Here is a 15,242-nt window from a genome sequence, read left to right on the forward strand (position 1 = left end):
GCTAGTGCAGAACTAGTTTATCCGGTTTTGAGAAATTGATCATAATTCCATATTTTCGAGGACTTTTCTCTTCATTCTTGGCTTGTTGGCTTGATAAAAATCCATATTGAAGTCCATGCTTTGGTTTTGGCCGGAACGCTTCTTTGTTTGGCTTGAAACAACTTCTAAACTCGGATGCTTGCAGCTGGACGGGATGAAGAACCTCCGGTTTATAAAATTCATATCCTTCTGGTCCGAGTAGCTTTGATGATTCTTCCAATTGGGCTTGATTCCTTGTTGAGTGTGGAATGCATGAAAATTGGTTTTTCTTTGGGTTAGCTGCTTGGTGCAACTGGCTGGCTCATGGTTAAGCTACTGATTTGATGACGCTCACGGCATCATTTTGTGAAGAGAATCTATCTCCTACACTAATTTTTTTTTTTATAAATATTGATATGAAAATAGAATTAGAAAATGTCTTAATAAATGGTTTGAGTGGCAAGAATCTGAGGGTATGAATGGTGACCAGGGAACGACGAGGAATAATGCATTCCCTAACGTTCCTAAAAAAAATTACCATTCACAAGGAATAATAATTTCCTCTCATTCCCTTTCATTCCCTTTTTTGTAGAGAATTAAAGAACAAAATTATTCCTTGTCAAATTTGATAAGGAATAACCATTCCTTTTCATTCCTGGTATTTTATTCCCGTACATTCCTTTTTTATTCGTTCCTCTTGTTTCCCGGATGGTCACCAGTCGGACCCTGAGTGTTCCCATTTTCCAAAAGTATAAAGTAATAAAAAAACCTAATTTTGTTTCCAAAATAGCCCCAACGCCATCCTTCTTAAAAAATGGTTCCGTCCATCGTGCTGAGCAAGAACCTTCTTCGACACGTGGCATAATCTTAGGTCTCCTCTCTAGCCCTCACCTGCCCTATCGCTTTTTCTTCTCTTCGCCCTCTTCTGTAGTCTCCTTGTCACAATTCCGGAACCTTCTTCTTCTCCTCATCTCGGAAGATCCTCAGGTTCTTTATTTTTCGTACCTCTCTCGATCCATCGGTTTTCTTCTTCTTTCTGTTCATTGGAATCGTAACGATTCTCGAGCTAAAATAAATAAATTATGTATTGACTAACTATCTAGTTTCCAATCAAAACCTGTTTCCGTCACTTTCTTCTTGTTTCGATTGGAACTGGTTTATAATTTTGCATGTAACTGAATTTCAATTTATTGATGGATTACTACTAGTATGACGTCACCAACAGCTCTGATTTGTGAGACCCAGGCCTGGAAGGATTTGAAGGTAAGTAGTCTTGAGGATTGTTTTTTTTTTCTCTGTGCTTGGTTTCTAAATAGTGATTGAAAAATTTGAGTTTTTTTTTTTTTTTTTTTTTTTTTATTGAAGGGGCATGTTGAAGATATTAACAAGACTCATTTGCGTGATTTGATGAGTGATGCACACAGATGCGAGTCCATGATGTTGTATGCCTCTTCTTTTTTTTTCTATTTATTCAAATATCAAAATGTCTTACATTTTTCTCTCTTGTTCTTAAATTATTAAGAATATTATCTTTTTGTTTTGTGTCTTGGCATTTAAAAAGAAAAATTTGTTTCCCATTGCTTTTTTTTTTTTGGTATGCTTTCTGACAGGGAATTTGAGGGGCTCCTGTTGGATTATTCTCGACAGCGTGCAACTGTGGAGACAATGGGCAAGCTTCTGAACTTGGCTAAGGTGAGGATGAGAGGTCTTTATTGGTAGATCTTATACAACAGTCGAGATTTCTCATCATTTCTTTCTACATGCAGGCTGCACAGTTGTCAGAGAAGATCAGCCGCATGTTCAACGGTGAACATGTAAGTATCCTATCCTGTAATTTAAAGAGCTGTTAATCTCACTTTGTTTTGATCTTATGGACCTGTTCCTTATTTTAGAGAATATAAATTTAGACATTTCTATATGCTAGACTTGTCAAAGAGAATATATGAAACATTGATTACAGTGACCGAGACCTTTTCCCACCTTCTCATCTCCGTTATATCATTCTCTAGTGTTTGTGTAACTTTTTGTAATGGCTTTTCTCAGATTAACAGTACGGAGAACAGGTCAGTGCTTCATGTTGCACTCCGTGCTCCAAAGGATGCATTTATTAAGGCCGATGGGAAGAATGTGGTTCCTGAAGTGTGGAATGTTTTAGACAAGATCAAGGATTTTTCTGAGAAAATTCGCTCTGGTTCTTGGGTAAGTTTAGTAGATTTCAATTTTTTGAAACCTTTAACTTTATTGTTTTTGTGTCTCCATGTGTTAAAAGTTCTCTGAACTTATTGGTAGGTTGGAGCCACTGGCAAACCGCTGAAAGATGTCATTGCAATTGGTATTGGTGGTAGCTTCTTAGGTCCACTTTTTGTGCACACTGCTCTTCAAACAGGTGGCTTCATGTCCTCTTACTCCCTGGGCTCTTGCTTGTCTGTCTTTCTAGCTTGTTTTGAATCCTCTTATATGCATGTTCTCTATCAGATCCTGAAGCTGCAGAGTGTGCCAAAGGACGTCAACTGCGTTTGTAAGCATCATGTACCTCTATGTTTCTTTCTGTCAAGCTTTGGTAGTTCGACTTATGTTTGTCTTAATTTGATATGCTTTTTTGTATTCAATCAAAGTGACAATAATTAACACTTAAAACCTGGATTAATTGATATGCTTGTTACCTCGTTTCAACTTTCTCCTGAAGATTCACAGAAATTCATAATCGTCACAGACGCCAACTACTCCACGCTCATCTGAATTTCGGTTAACATAGTATTATAGTTAGAGGAGGCTGTGTTGAACTTGTTAGCTTCTAGTCAGTCATTTCAGATTTCTTAATTTGTTATATTTTCTTGTGGGGAATCTATATTTTATGCCCGGATTTAATTTGTACTTTTTTTTTTTTTGCAGCCTTGCAAACATTGATCCTGTTGATGTTGCTAGAAATATCAGTGGACTAAATCCAGAAACTACCCTAGGTTCATGGTCAAACCTATCAATACATCCACCTTGGTAGTTTTATTTTATGGATTCTTACTCTAACTAATACTGATGCTACTGTTAACTCCAGTTGTGGTGGTCTCAAAAACGTTTACTACGGCTGAAACAATGCTGAACGCTAGGACATTGAGGAATTGGATTACAACTGCTCTTGGGTTAGTATCTATCTCTCTTTGCTTAGCGTCCAAATTTCATGATTGTATTCATTTGATTGTTGTGCCTGTCGCCTTGTTGTGTTACGATGAATGAACAGCAGTCATTTAACATGTGGTTAACTTAACAGGGCTCAGGCTGTTGCAAAACACATGGTTGCTGTCAGCACTAATCTTGCGGTATGAATTTGTGATTAAATTTGTTTGTTTGTGACTCTTTCTTCATTGTTCGTTTTCGTACAATAAACCGAATGTATAATCTTTTTACAAACTGAATTTTCTACCGGGTCTGATGTACAATGCTAGTCTCCATGTTCTTGGGGATCATGATTTATTTTCTACATGTATTCAGACAGTACAGAAGAAAGTATTTAAAACTCTGGATGTTTTAATTTACAGTTAGTGGAGAAGTTCGGCATTGATCCGAACAATGCATTTGCATTTTGGGACTGGGTTGGTGGAAGGTACAGTGGTAAGTGCTTGTTTATTTGGTTGTATAAATTTCTCGTCCATTTCCGCTTGCTTAGTGTATAACTGAAATTCTTTTGCAGTTTGCAGTGCTGTTGGAGTCTTACCATTGTCTCTACAGTATGGCTTTTCTGTGGTTGAGAAGTACGGTACCTTCTACTTTATCAGCCATCTCATAAAATGTCTTAGGCATATTCTTTCTATTTTATTTTCCTCTTAATGATTTCTTCTTTTTTTATTGCATTCCCGTTTTATTTTCAAAAGTTTTTACTGTCTCTAAATCAAGAAGAAACCTTCTTAGTAGATCCAGCTGATATTCAGCCTTTTTTTAAATTGGACTGCAGGTTTTTAAAGGGGGCTTCAAGCATTGATAAGCATTTCCAGTCCACACCGTTTGAGAAGAATATACCCGTGAGTTGCATTAGTTGTGTGATTATACAGTTTTCTTGTCTTTTTACTATGTCCATCAACACTAGAGATTCGTGAAGTTATTAGTGTAGTCAACGCATAGTGAGAGGTTGATTGGTGACTTTTGACGATTTCAGGTGCTTTTAGGGTTATTGAGTGTATGGAATGTATCATTTCTTGGATATCCTGCCAGGGTAAAAACTGACTCCTGTATATCAGCAAGTAAAAGTTTCTTCTCATATTAAGATGTTTTATCTTCATCAACATACTTTTGTTTTCTCAGGCCATCTTGCCTTACTCCCAAGCCCTAGAGAAATTTGCTCCGCATATTCAACAGGCATGTGAACTGGGTTTCCCCCTTTGATAATCTTTGCTGCTCCATACTTGCTTTAAGATAATAATATAAAGATAGTTTAACTGGGGACATATTGTTTGATTTTTTTAGGTTAGTATGGAGAGTAATGGAAAGGGAGTGTCAATTGATGGTCTACCTCTCCCGTTCGAGACTGGTGAGATTGATTTTGGTGAACCTGGAACAAATGGCCAACACAGCTTTTACCAACTCATTCACCAGGTTACATATAATTTTTTGATTTTTTTTTACCGCACTACCAGAGCTATTACAGATTGCACTAAATCTTTCTTAATGATTGTTTAGGGACGCGTAATCCCTTGTGATTTCATTGGCACTGTGAAGAGTCAGCAACCTGTGTACTTGGAGGGTAAGGCATTTCTTGTTAATCCAAACTTTGATTTAAGCTCTTTTATTATGCATTATTTTTTGAAACATAAGACTAATTCCTGAATTGGATTCACAGGAGAGGTTGTCAGTAACCATGACGAGCTTATGTCCAACTTTTTTGCTCAGCCTGATGCTCTTGCATATGGAAAAGTAAGACATCACATTTGGTTATGGGGTATAAAGAGACTGTTACATGACTAAGACTCCGTTCTGAATCACACTAAATCTTTTTTTTTTTTGTAGACACCTGAACAGTTGCAGAAAGAGAATGTTTCAGAGAATCTCATTCCTCACAAGGTAAAAATAGTGTCTCGGACCGATGTTAAAAAGAGCTACGAATTTCTAAGTATATGAACGTTGTGGCATCCCTTTCCACAGACATTTTCCGGCAACCGACCGTCTCTTAGCCTTCTACTTCCGGAACTGAGTGCTTACAATGTTGGCCAGGTCTGCCCCTCTCTTAAGGTTTTTGAGATGAGAGGTTCATTGGGGATTTATAAAAAGCCTGACATTTCTGTTTTATGTTATATTTTCAGTTGCTGGCAATCTATGAACACAGAGTGGCGGTTCAAGGCTTTGTGTGGGGTATCAATTCGTTTGACCAGTGGGGAGTTGAGCTAGGAAAAGTTCTGGCTACTCAGGTGAGGAAACAGCTTCATTCTTCCCGTACTCAAGGAGCTGCTCCCGAGGGGTTCAATTACAGTACCACAACACTTTTGAAACGTTATCTCGAGGTAACAATTCTCGCATCCTCAGTTGTCGTTACTGGTTTTTCTACACCATATGATTAATGCTATATATATCTCAAATACTTTATCAGACGAGTCCCGAGCCGAAGATGTGAAGTTGCTCCAGACGAACAAGTTTTTCTCCTTTCAATCAAACGTGTAACTTCCAGCGTTTTTGAAGCGTTGTTCTCTTTTTTCTTCTCTTCTATTTTCCTAAGAATATATACTATGATTGCTACTCGTATGTTATCCTAATATAATATAAACTCAAACTCAATAAAATCAGCATTGGGAGCACTATATCAGAGAGCCTTTTTTATATTGTAATGTATGCAAATAATATCATTTAAGTATCTGCAAAAACCATAATCACAAAAGGTTGGACATGAGAATCCAAACACCAGTAGATCGAAAACCTTCTCGCCTTTAAATATGTTTAACGTTGCTTAGTGAATGTACAATAATATCACACCAGCTTGTACGAAGCTAAAACTGAGGTTTATGGTCTTTGATATGGAGTCTGCAAAAGATATCACATAACATATGAAAATGTCGTAGCACAGTCAAAAGTAGAGCACTACTTGAACAATTACGGTATGCTCTTGCGTATGGTTGACAAACGGGTTATAGCCCGTGGATGAATATTTCGGTATTTTCACCAAGACTTCGGTGCAATGGGTGAGTGCGCTGGTTTAAGGTTTATGAATGCATAAAGTGTGAATGTGACCAGAATTAGAGTTTAGTACCCTACGAATTCGTCAGTTATTTACGGTCTTGATGACTCCACTCATAGAGGGTGTGATCTCAGATTTGTCAAATTTGCCACAAGTCTTTAAATTCACATTTTAACAGGTTTTACCAATTTCTGAATTAGTATGTAACATATGTCCCCTTAATCTACATTCTCGAAGGTTTGTGTTGTTACAGATGCGAGAAAGAATATATGTATAAACAAATACATAAAACCAGGTAACAAAGACACAAAAATTTAACGTCGTTCACCAACTATCTCATCGAATACAACTATATATATATATATATATATATATATAATATTATTCCATATCCTAAAGTGTTATATTATACGGACTCATGTACCTAAATCAACGACTAAATGTAAAATCCATGACAACTTGATGCAAGCTACATCCAAGCGGATACACCCAAAACGCGAGCTACATCCAAGCGGATACACCTCTTTGTGTTGTTGATGAAGGTTTTCAATATACCAACCAGATCTCCCAAGAACATAAGTCCTTTATTGAGAAGAGTTTTGTAACATTTCGAGTTGTGATATATGAAAAGGTTTAAAAGAATTAATTTTGCTACCTATATCACCAAAGTGCGTTTACCTTTTCGGGCATACATCCGTTTAGAACTCTAGAATTAAGCATGCTTGAACTGGAGTAGTAGAAGGATGGTAATTTGTAGGGAAGTGATTCGCGATATCGTGCGAGCAAGGTCAACGCACAGGAAAAATCATATGGTGATTGTATGGTCAGTGTCGCACACAATGGGACCCATGAGCCGAGTGAGCGGGCGTGGGAGGCCATTAGCCGTGAACGGCGGGGCGTTACAAGTTTGTCAAGAACATTATGGAGATTAATCCATATTGGTAGAGCGGCAAAATCAAATGTGTTAGATGATGATCTCGGGTTCCACTCCTGAACAACCAATGGAACATCGGATATGTGCCAGTAATGGCTCCTGAGAAGTCTCTACTGGATCTAAGCATTATCAATTTTAAAGAGCACAATATTGGGGTTGAAGTACTGAGCATCAATCTTTGAAGGCTTGTCCAGGGCAGACGGTTTACTGTAACTTAAACTTTACCGATATGAAGAGGGTCTCTGATGAATTACCCTACAATATAGTTGTTTCATAGGGGTAACGAATCGTTGACGATATCAATTGGAATTGTGGCTTGAGACACACCATTCACAGTCTCACAAGTAGAGGCAAAGCATGGTTTGCTGAAAGATGATGCATGGATCTTGTTCCATGGAGATTGTTGGGAAGCCATATAAGATGATAAAGTAACTAATAATGTAGCTTCAATTTTATCCTAAGAATGCCCAAAAGAACTTACGAGCTTGAATCCGATCACCAATAATCTAGCCGTAAACAAGAGTTGAAAGCAAAGCTTCATTTTATAAATTCAATAATAATAATGTGTCTCTTTACAAAGCCTAAAGATAACTATATATAATCATAGGAAAATTCCTAAGTCCTTAGTGATTATGACCTAACATTCTATACGTAAGTATTATTCCTAATCTATTATAATAAAAGGAAAAATAATGTTTATCTTAAAGCAATAACGATAAAGGAAAACAACACCAAAAATTAAAATGAAAGAATGATCACGCTGCATCAGGTCACCCGGGGTAGAGAAAGATCCGGCCTCGTATCTTCAGTGTCATCTTGTGCCACATAAGGAATTAGATGCTTTACGTTGAATACATCCGAGTAACGACATGCTGAAGGTAATAGAAGTCGATACACATTGGCATTTATCTTCTCAAGAACTTTCAAAGGACCAACATTACGTTACTTCAATTTGTTGTAGTCACTCGGTGCAAAATGCTCTTGAGTAAGGACTGCCCACACAAGATCTCCGACCTTGAACTGTATATTGCGGTGATGGCGATCCACATCGATTGATGCTTGATCACGAATGTAAACTGCTGAAGAAAAGCAATCCATAAAGCATGACGTGAGGAAATCTTGTTCTTGTCTCCCCAAGTGTTTTAAAGCATCGTGATCGATGTAAAGTATAAACTCCTGATGAAAGAGATAATTACGCCAATGTTTTATAGCTTGGACTATGGCGTAGAACTCCACATCATAAGTACTATAACAAGCACGAGAACAATCAATATTTTCACTGTAAAATACCACTGACGGCCATGTTGACTGAGAACAGCTTCAATACCAAGCTTACAAGCATCACAATGTAACTCGAATACTTGAGTGAAATTGGGAAGAGTCAATATTTGAGCTGAGATTAATCGTTTCTTGAGTTCCTCAAATGCAATGTTTGCTTCGGGTGTCCAAGAGAAAGACACACCTTTTCATACAGTCCATGAGTGGTGCTGTGATATTTGGTCGACATTCCTACGCACTCCTCCTCGCCCCTGAAGTGATGCACGAACCTGTGATAAAATGAGGCAAAACCATAAAAGCTACAAACCTCATTGATTATATGAGGTGTTGGCCACAATTTGATTGCCTCAACTTTTACTGGAATAACTTAGAGACCTTGACTAGAGACAATATATCCCAAGAAAAGATCATGATTGGCGTCAAATATACACTTATGACGTGCTGCATAAAGTTTCTTGCGCTGGAGGATCTTGAGAATGTCCTGTAAATGGTCCAAGTGACTCTCGAGATCGTTGATGAAGATTAAGATGTCGTCAATGTAGACGACGATAAAATTTCCAGTGAATGGCTGAAGAGCTTGGTTCATAACTTGCATGAAGGTGCAAGGAGCATTAGATAAACCAAACGGCATCACTATCTGTAACACCCCCGATCCAGAATAAGTAAAAGTTAATTAGTTTGCCATGCACCAATCAAACAAGAACATGCACGACGAACTAAAGAACTCTAACCAGATAGAAGATACTACTACCATGTGTCCAAACATTTGACCCGAGGTTCCCGGATCAGGTACTGTTATCCTTCCGTTCAGTAGGAGGGTTCTGTCATCAGCCAAATGATAACCACTATCATTTCTTCTGCCTGATTCTTCAAGTTCTTTTATAATCTTCTTTAGCTTCACATCTTCCTTCCGCTCTTCTCGAATTCTTTGCAAGAGGTTTGCTTGATTCACTGCTCGTAATCCCAATGGCTCGCTGCCCTCGCCCTCTATCGCTGAAAGACTAACCATCTTGAATTCTGTGTTTAAGGCTTCTAAGTCTTTCTCAATAGATGTATCACTTCTCCTCCGACTCAGTGCATCTGCTACCACATTTGCCTTTCCTGGGTGATATTGGATTTGTAAGTCATAATCCGTGATAAACTCCATCCACCTCCTTTGTCTCAAATTCAAATCTGACTGAGTAAAGAGATACTTGAGACTCTTGTGATCAGTAAAGATTTGAATTGTCTCGCCATAAAGATAGGATCTCCATATTTTTAAAACAAATACCACTGCGGCCATCTCTAGATCATGGGTGGGGTAATTCTCCTCGTGCTTCCTTAACTGTCTTGAACCATAGGCGATGACCTAATTCCATCCCGCTTTAAAGTCCGCAATATGTTCTCGGCTTACGTGACTTGTATGGTAGGAATCGACTATCTCTTCGAGGACAATTTTTATGTCTCCCGAAAGTGCTGACCAAAGTTTCGGATTTTTATATAGCGCTATTACCCTTGTGTCGGGTGTACGAGAGCTATCTCTACGAGATGGTTAAGCCTGTTTTGGACTTTAAGAGTTTGTTGTGATTTGCAACAAACTTATCGGTAGATATTACCGTTTTTTAATCTTCGCGAAGAATACGTGTTTGAGAAGATGTTAGTATATATGGCTGTTTGTTCTTCCAAGACGGTGCATTTATCGAGGAAGGTAATTTTGTCGAAAAATGGTTCTTTAGGCTTCTGCGACGTCTCGCAATGCTGAAGATTGATTTTTTCTTTCGTATGCCGCGTTTCGTGTTTGAAATGTTCGCGGCTTGAAGATGTTTTGCGATATTGCAAGGGTTTAGTCTTAGTCCTGCATTCTTGACCCCAACAGTTAGCCCCCCAGCTCGTTAGAACCATGAGCTCCTAGCGTGAGGTTGTAGCGAGTGGCTTGGAAAATTAGGCAAGTTAGGTGAGTTAGGTGGAATTAATGGTTGAAAAGGTCCATGGTAAGTGGTCTTCTCGCTCTTCTAAAAGTAGAACATGATAAGATTGGGGCTGCGCCTTATGACGGCTGCATACGTACCCTTGTTGAAGGGATCAAGCCTTTCGTAGTTCGTCTTGGAGTTAAGGTTCTTATAACTAGTTTTCCAGCGAGACATTTATTGTTAACCGTTTGGTTGTTAGGAGTGAGTTTCATTATGATGAATTTATCATATGATTTCCGACTGTGGGTTATACGATAGTTGTACTCTTAATAGTCACATGATGTTTTTAGAAAAATCAGAGATTGTCGTTTAGTTGTTAAGTGATGGAGCGATGATTTCTCAATTAGTTTGGCTTGGCGAGAAGGATGTGTTCACTCAGATAGCCAAGGATGCTGTAGGTCAAGGATTAGACCATGGTACTTTAACATTTAAGGTCATGTTAGTTTACAATCGTCCCTTAAAGGTGAAGGCAAATATTGGTTTGGACCTTTAGTGGAAGGTGTAATTGACCGAGGGCCAAAGAGCGCTTGTCGAGATTGATATGCCAAGTTTTCCAGAGTTATCTATTTTAAGGTGGCTGATAGTCATAGAAAATGATTCTATGCTTTAGGTTTCAGTTATACGATGAGTGTTTCGTATAATGTTACCTATAGTATTATGATAATTGATTCGTTTTTGTCTGAGGAAGACATAGACTAAGAGGTTAGATACATAACCAGTGCGGAGTCAGTTGCGGGACGATTACGAAACGCAGAAGCCAGTGAGCCGCATGGCTAAAATACGAGATCTATTAAATCGTAATGCGAAGAGATCTCTCTTTTGATTGGTTATCCAAAGTCAGATTTTACAGCTTTGTGTTTGCTATACAAAATATACTTTTTCGTAAAACTAGTTATGTTTACTTTCAAAAGTTTCTTCGTAAGACTTGGTCTGATTGTACGAAGGATTTTTCGTGTAAGTAATGGAGACCGGTTTAACGAAGATTATAAATCGGTGATATGTATACACATGTCAAAGTAGCGTTGTTTCTGCGGGTTTACGAGAAACGTTTATGCTGTGATTTCGATCTTAGGAACCAAAATTCACACTGTGGGAACCAAAATTCACACTGTCGATTTCCGTTTAAATAAGGAATGTTAGGAAAATCCTAATTTCCCAGAGGTCTTGAATCTCTGCTAAACCACACGCCAAACAATCAGAATACGAGAATGAAAACGATGAAAATATAAGAAATCGTAAAAGAGAGCAAAAGGAGTTTTATTCCAAATTCGCGTATGAGCGTTACAACAAGGTAGAAGCCTCGGCTATGAGAGTTGTTGGCCAGATTCCTAGTTCTAACAACCTAAGACTGCAAAACCTAGTTGAGTCGCAGCTCGAAATAACAAAAACGAAAAGATGACTAATTGCTCTAAGTGCTAAGTTTGCTCTGAAAAAGTTCCCTCTTGCCTCTCGCCTAGGACTCCTTATATACTTGCTCCTAGGTCGGTTTGCGCCTTTCTTCTTCTGCCCTTAAGCCGTCATAGCTCAAAAATAGAGATATTCCAATTTTCCCGATCTTCGTGATTATCTTCGGAAACTTCACATTTATCCCCGGAAACTTGACATTTATCTTGCCGTACGAACCAAGCATAAACCGTCATACGAATGGGATAAGAAAGAGGAAAAGGCTTTTACACAATTAAAGGAAGCTTTATGATGGTATTCCGATGCCAAATCTATCTTTGAGAACCAGCTTGCCTCATGAAGCTGATCTAACAATTCATCGATCCTTGCCAAGAGATACTTGTCCTTTACTGTAACATTGTTAATCCCTCTATAATCGATGCATAACCGCATGGTGCCGTCTTTCTTCTTCACAAATAAGACTGGTGCTTCCCATGGTGAAGAACTCGGTCTAATAAATCCCTTTTCTATCAAATCTTCCAACTGCTTCTTTAATTCAGCAAGCTCAGCTGGAGCCATTCGATAAGGTGCCTTCGCTATTGGGGCTGCTCCCGGCTCTAATATAATGGTGAAAGGATCACTTCGTGGTGGGGGCAATCCTTCCAATGGTTTGAATACATCCTGGTATTCTTTTACTATTGGTATCTCTTCCAACTGCTTCCCTTCTTTCAAGTCTCCTCCAAGGGTAGTCAGAGTTACCAAATATACTTCGCCCTTGATCAAATCCTTCTTAACTCTTAAAGCAGATACAAGCGATACTCCAGAACTTGGATATATCCCATAGTATGTCATTGATGGTTGTCCTTTTTCTTCAAGTGTAATTCTTCCTCGACCACAATCTAACTGCACATAGTATCTAGACAGCCAGTCCATTCCCAAAATCACTTCTTGTTGTCCTAAAGGAACAACTAGAAGGTCTGCCGGATATATCATTGATCCCAGATGGATTGGAATCCCAAGTACACAATTATCGGCATGAAGGTTATGGTTCCCAGGGGTTCTAATCGAAACACCTACCTTTACTCTAGTAAAGGTTCCCTTAAAACTCGACACTACCTCGGGTATCACAAAGCTATGTGTGGCACCCGAGTCGAAGAGAACATGCACATAAACTCCACCAACACACAATGTTCCTAAACAATATTTATTTCACATTTTATATTACATGCGTCAAATTCACACAAACAAGCAATGAGTTAAAACCCTACTTACCTGTGATCAGGCCCTGATGGGGCTGTTGTGGTTCGGGATTTCCTAACTCTAAAGCATTCACTTGCTTTGCAACTGCCTGGCGCTTTGGGGCTGGTTCAATCGCTAGTCTAGTGGGTGGTGCTGGAAGCGTAACCTGTCTCTTATGGGGGAAACTATTGGCATAATGCCCTTTCTCACCACACGAGAAGCAAGTAATATAATCATGGCTTTCCTTCCCTGACTATAAGGACAACTGCTAGAAAAATGGCCTGTACCACCACAAGTGTAACACATATCTGGGCCATTCCTAAACTGTCCGTCATTCCTTCTTCCTCGGCCTTTCCCTCGATTAAAATTTTCTTTATTATTAATTCTTTGTATTCCTAGCCCTTCAGTTTTGCGAGATAGCTTTGCATGCTTCATCATGGCTTGCTCCTTTTCCATACCTTCTTCAACATTTACCGCTATCTCCGCCAATTCATAAAGGCTATGAAACTTCACTACTTGCAGTCGGCTAGCCAAATCCGCCCGCAATCCTCTTATAAACCTTCGAATTAGTGCACCTTCATTCCTTGGTCCATAAGAATAATATTTTCTTAGCTTCGTAAACTCGGCCTCATATTCCCTGACTTTCCGGTTGCCTTGAGTTAACTCCAAGAATTGAATCTCCAGCCGGTCTTTTGCTTCAGGTAGGAAGTATTTCCGCTCAAAATCCTTTTTAAAATCTTCCCAGTCGATCTCTCTTTCCATATAGTATTCTTCCACGTTATCCCACCAATCAGAAGCATCTTTGGTCAAGTAGTATATTGCCACATCCTTCTTGAAATTATCAGGGCAGTGGATGGCCCGAAAGTTTTTCTCCAAATTCCTCAGCCATGCTGACGCTTCGAAGGGATCTGTTCCTCCAGGGTATCTAACAGTTCCAAACTTCTTCATTAACGTAACCATCTTCAGGTAATCTGGAGAGGAAGATGGTCTTTGCTCTGATGATTCACCGGTTCTATGATCAAGTCTATCTAACAAGCCTTTCACCAATACTATAAGAGGATCCAAACTCCCAGCTGTCCTCTGTTCTTGCCTACAACGTGGCTCGGGCGTCCTTTCCCAGTGCATGAACTCAGATTCATTTCGCCTTGGATTATGTGTTGTTGCATAATTCCGCCTTGATCCATACATATCAGGTGCTTGATTCATCTCCCTCAAATCCTCATATCGTTCTTCTTGTTCATAGCCCATATGTGAATCCGTCGGATTTCTCTCGGTCGACTCATGTTCGTGTTCATAGTAATGGTTATTTCCTTGTGCTATCGCAGAATTATCTGTTACCTCAAGGTTTGAATAGACTCTGCGGTTTTCAGAATTACATTGTCCATATCTTGGTGGTGTCATCATTGGCTCGTCACTCCTTGTACGTCTTGGAAACATACTGCAGTACAACCCAGGGTAAGTACTAATCCCAACTTATCTAACAAAGGAGCATGTTGGTTTCCTATTCTACCTTTTGCGCACCTTTGACTCGATAAATTATTGAAAACAGGTTCCCAAGTGAGCAAAGTGAACCATGCTCTGATACCACCTTAGTTGTAACACCCCCGATCCAAAATAAGTAAAAGCTAATTAGTAACATGCACGACGAACTAAAGAACTCTAACCAGATCGAAGATACTACTACCACGTGCCCAAACATTTGACCCGAGATTCCCGGATCAGATCCGGAATCCCAAGATCATATGTCAAAGAACGGGTTTCCTAGCGATTCCAAGTTAAGGATTTGCAACCCAAGTTTGAAACTGTTAGTTAGTTCATCCCGGACTAGGACTAGTATCATATAGAATCCAAGCATTTCACAAACCTTTTCTTACTCATATATACTTTAAATCAAAACTTTATACATGCTCGGCCGATGTTCAAAACCATATCTTACATATTACAAAACGTACATGTTTGCAAAAGGTAGCAAATCTACACCAACAGCTTTGTACTCCTCTGATCCCAAATGGAACCTACTACGGGTTACCTGCAAAACAAAGAGTCTAATGAGCAACTATTTTGCTCAGTGAGACGGGTTTCCTAACAATTATTTATCCCCCCATTATGCATCAAACATTAAGCAACATAGATCAATTATATTAAGAAATATACAATGGAAAAATAAAGCAATCACGTAAACAAGCATCCACTCTTCACGAGTGGTTAGATCAATATCGATCGTTGAGGACTGCCTCTCGCCATTGGTTCCTATCTCGATACGAAGTCCATAACACATCCCTTCTTG

General features: G+C 39.0%; 1 protein-coding gene across 1 annotated transcript; it reads left to right on the top strand.

Moving 5' to 3' along the window:
• Positions 1–750: 750 nt before the first annotated feature.
• LOC106319154 (glucose-6-phosphate isomerase, cytosolic) lies at positions 751–5,798 on the top strand. The gene is made up of 23 exons (XM_013757400.1): positions 751–1,005; positions 1,227–1,281; positions 1,384–1,460; positions 1,629–1,710; positions 1,785–1,832; positions 2,062–2,217; positions 2,308–2,404; positions 2,494–2,536; positions 2,911–2,978; positions 3,071–3,155; positions 3,284–3,332; positions 3,552–3,624; positions 3,704–3,764; positions 3,965–4,031; positions 4,166–4,222; positions 4,312–4,365; positions 4,474–4,602; positions 4,687–4,750; positions 4,847–4,920; positions 5,014–5,067; positions 5,149–5,217; positions 5,307–5,504; positions 5,591–5,798. Exons 2-23 carry the CDS (start codon positions 1,228–1,230, stop codon positions 5,612–5,614), a joined length of 1,683 nt encoding a protein of 560 aa, XP_013612854.1. The 5' UTR covers positions 751–1,005; position 1,227; the 3' UTR covers positions 5,615–5,798.
• Positions 5,799–15,242: the final 9,444 nt, after the last annotated feature.

The sequence above is a fragment of the Brassica oleracea genome, chromosome C9 (genome assembly GCF_000695525.1).
Source record: "Brassica oleracea var. oleracea cultivar TO1000 chromosome C9, BOL, whole genome shotgun sequence".
Lineage (NCBI taxonomy): Eukaryota > Viridiplantae > Streptophyta > Magnoliopsida > Brassicales > Brassicaceae > Brassica > Brassica oleracea.

Bases quoted from the DNA above. Each gene is read 5' to 3' on its own strand.
- LOC106319154 (XM_013757400.1), top strand. From the start codon at position 1,228: ATGACGTCACCAACAGCTCTGATTTGTGAGACCCAGGCCTGGAAGGAT. The intron at 2,405-2,493 runs GTGGCTTCATGT...GTTCTCTATCAG, and splicing joins GCACACTGCTCTTCAAACAG to ATCCTGAAGCTGCAGAGTGT. The intron at 3,333-3,551 runs GTATGAATTTGT...TTTAATTTACAG, and splicing joins CTGTCAGCACTAATCTTGCG to TTAGTGGAGAAGTTCGGCAT.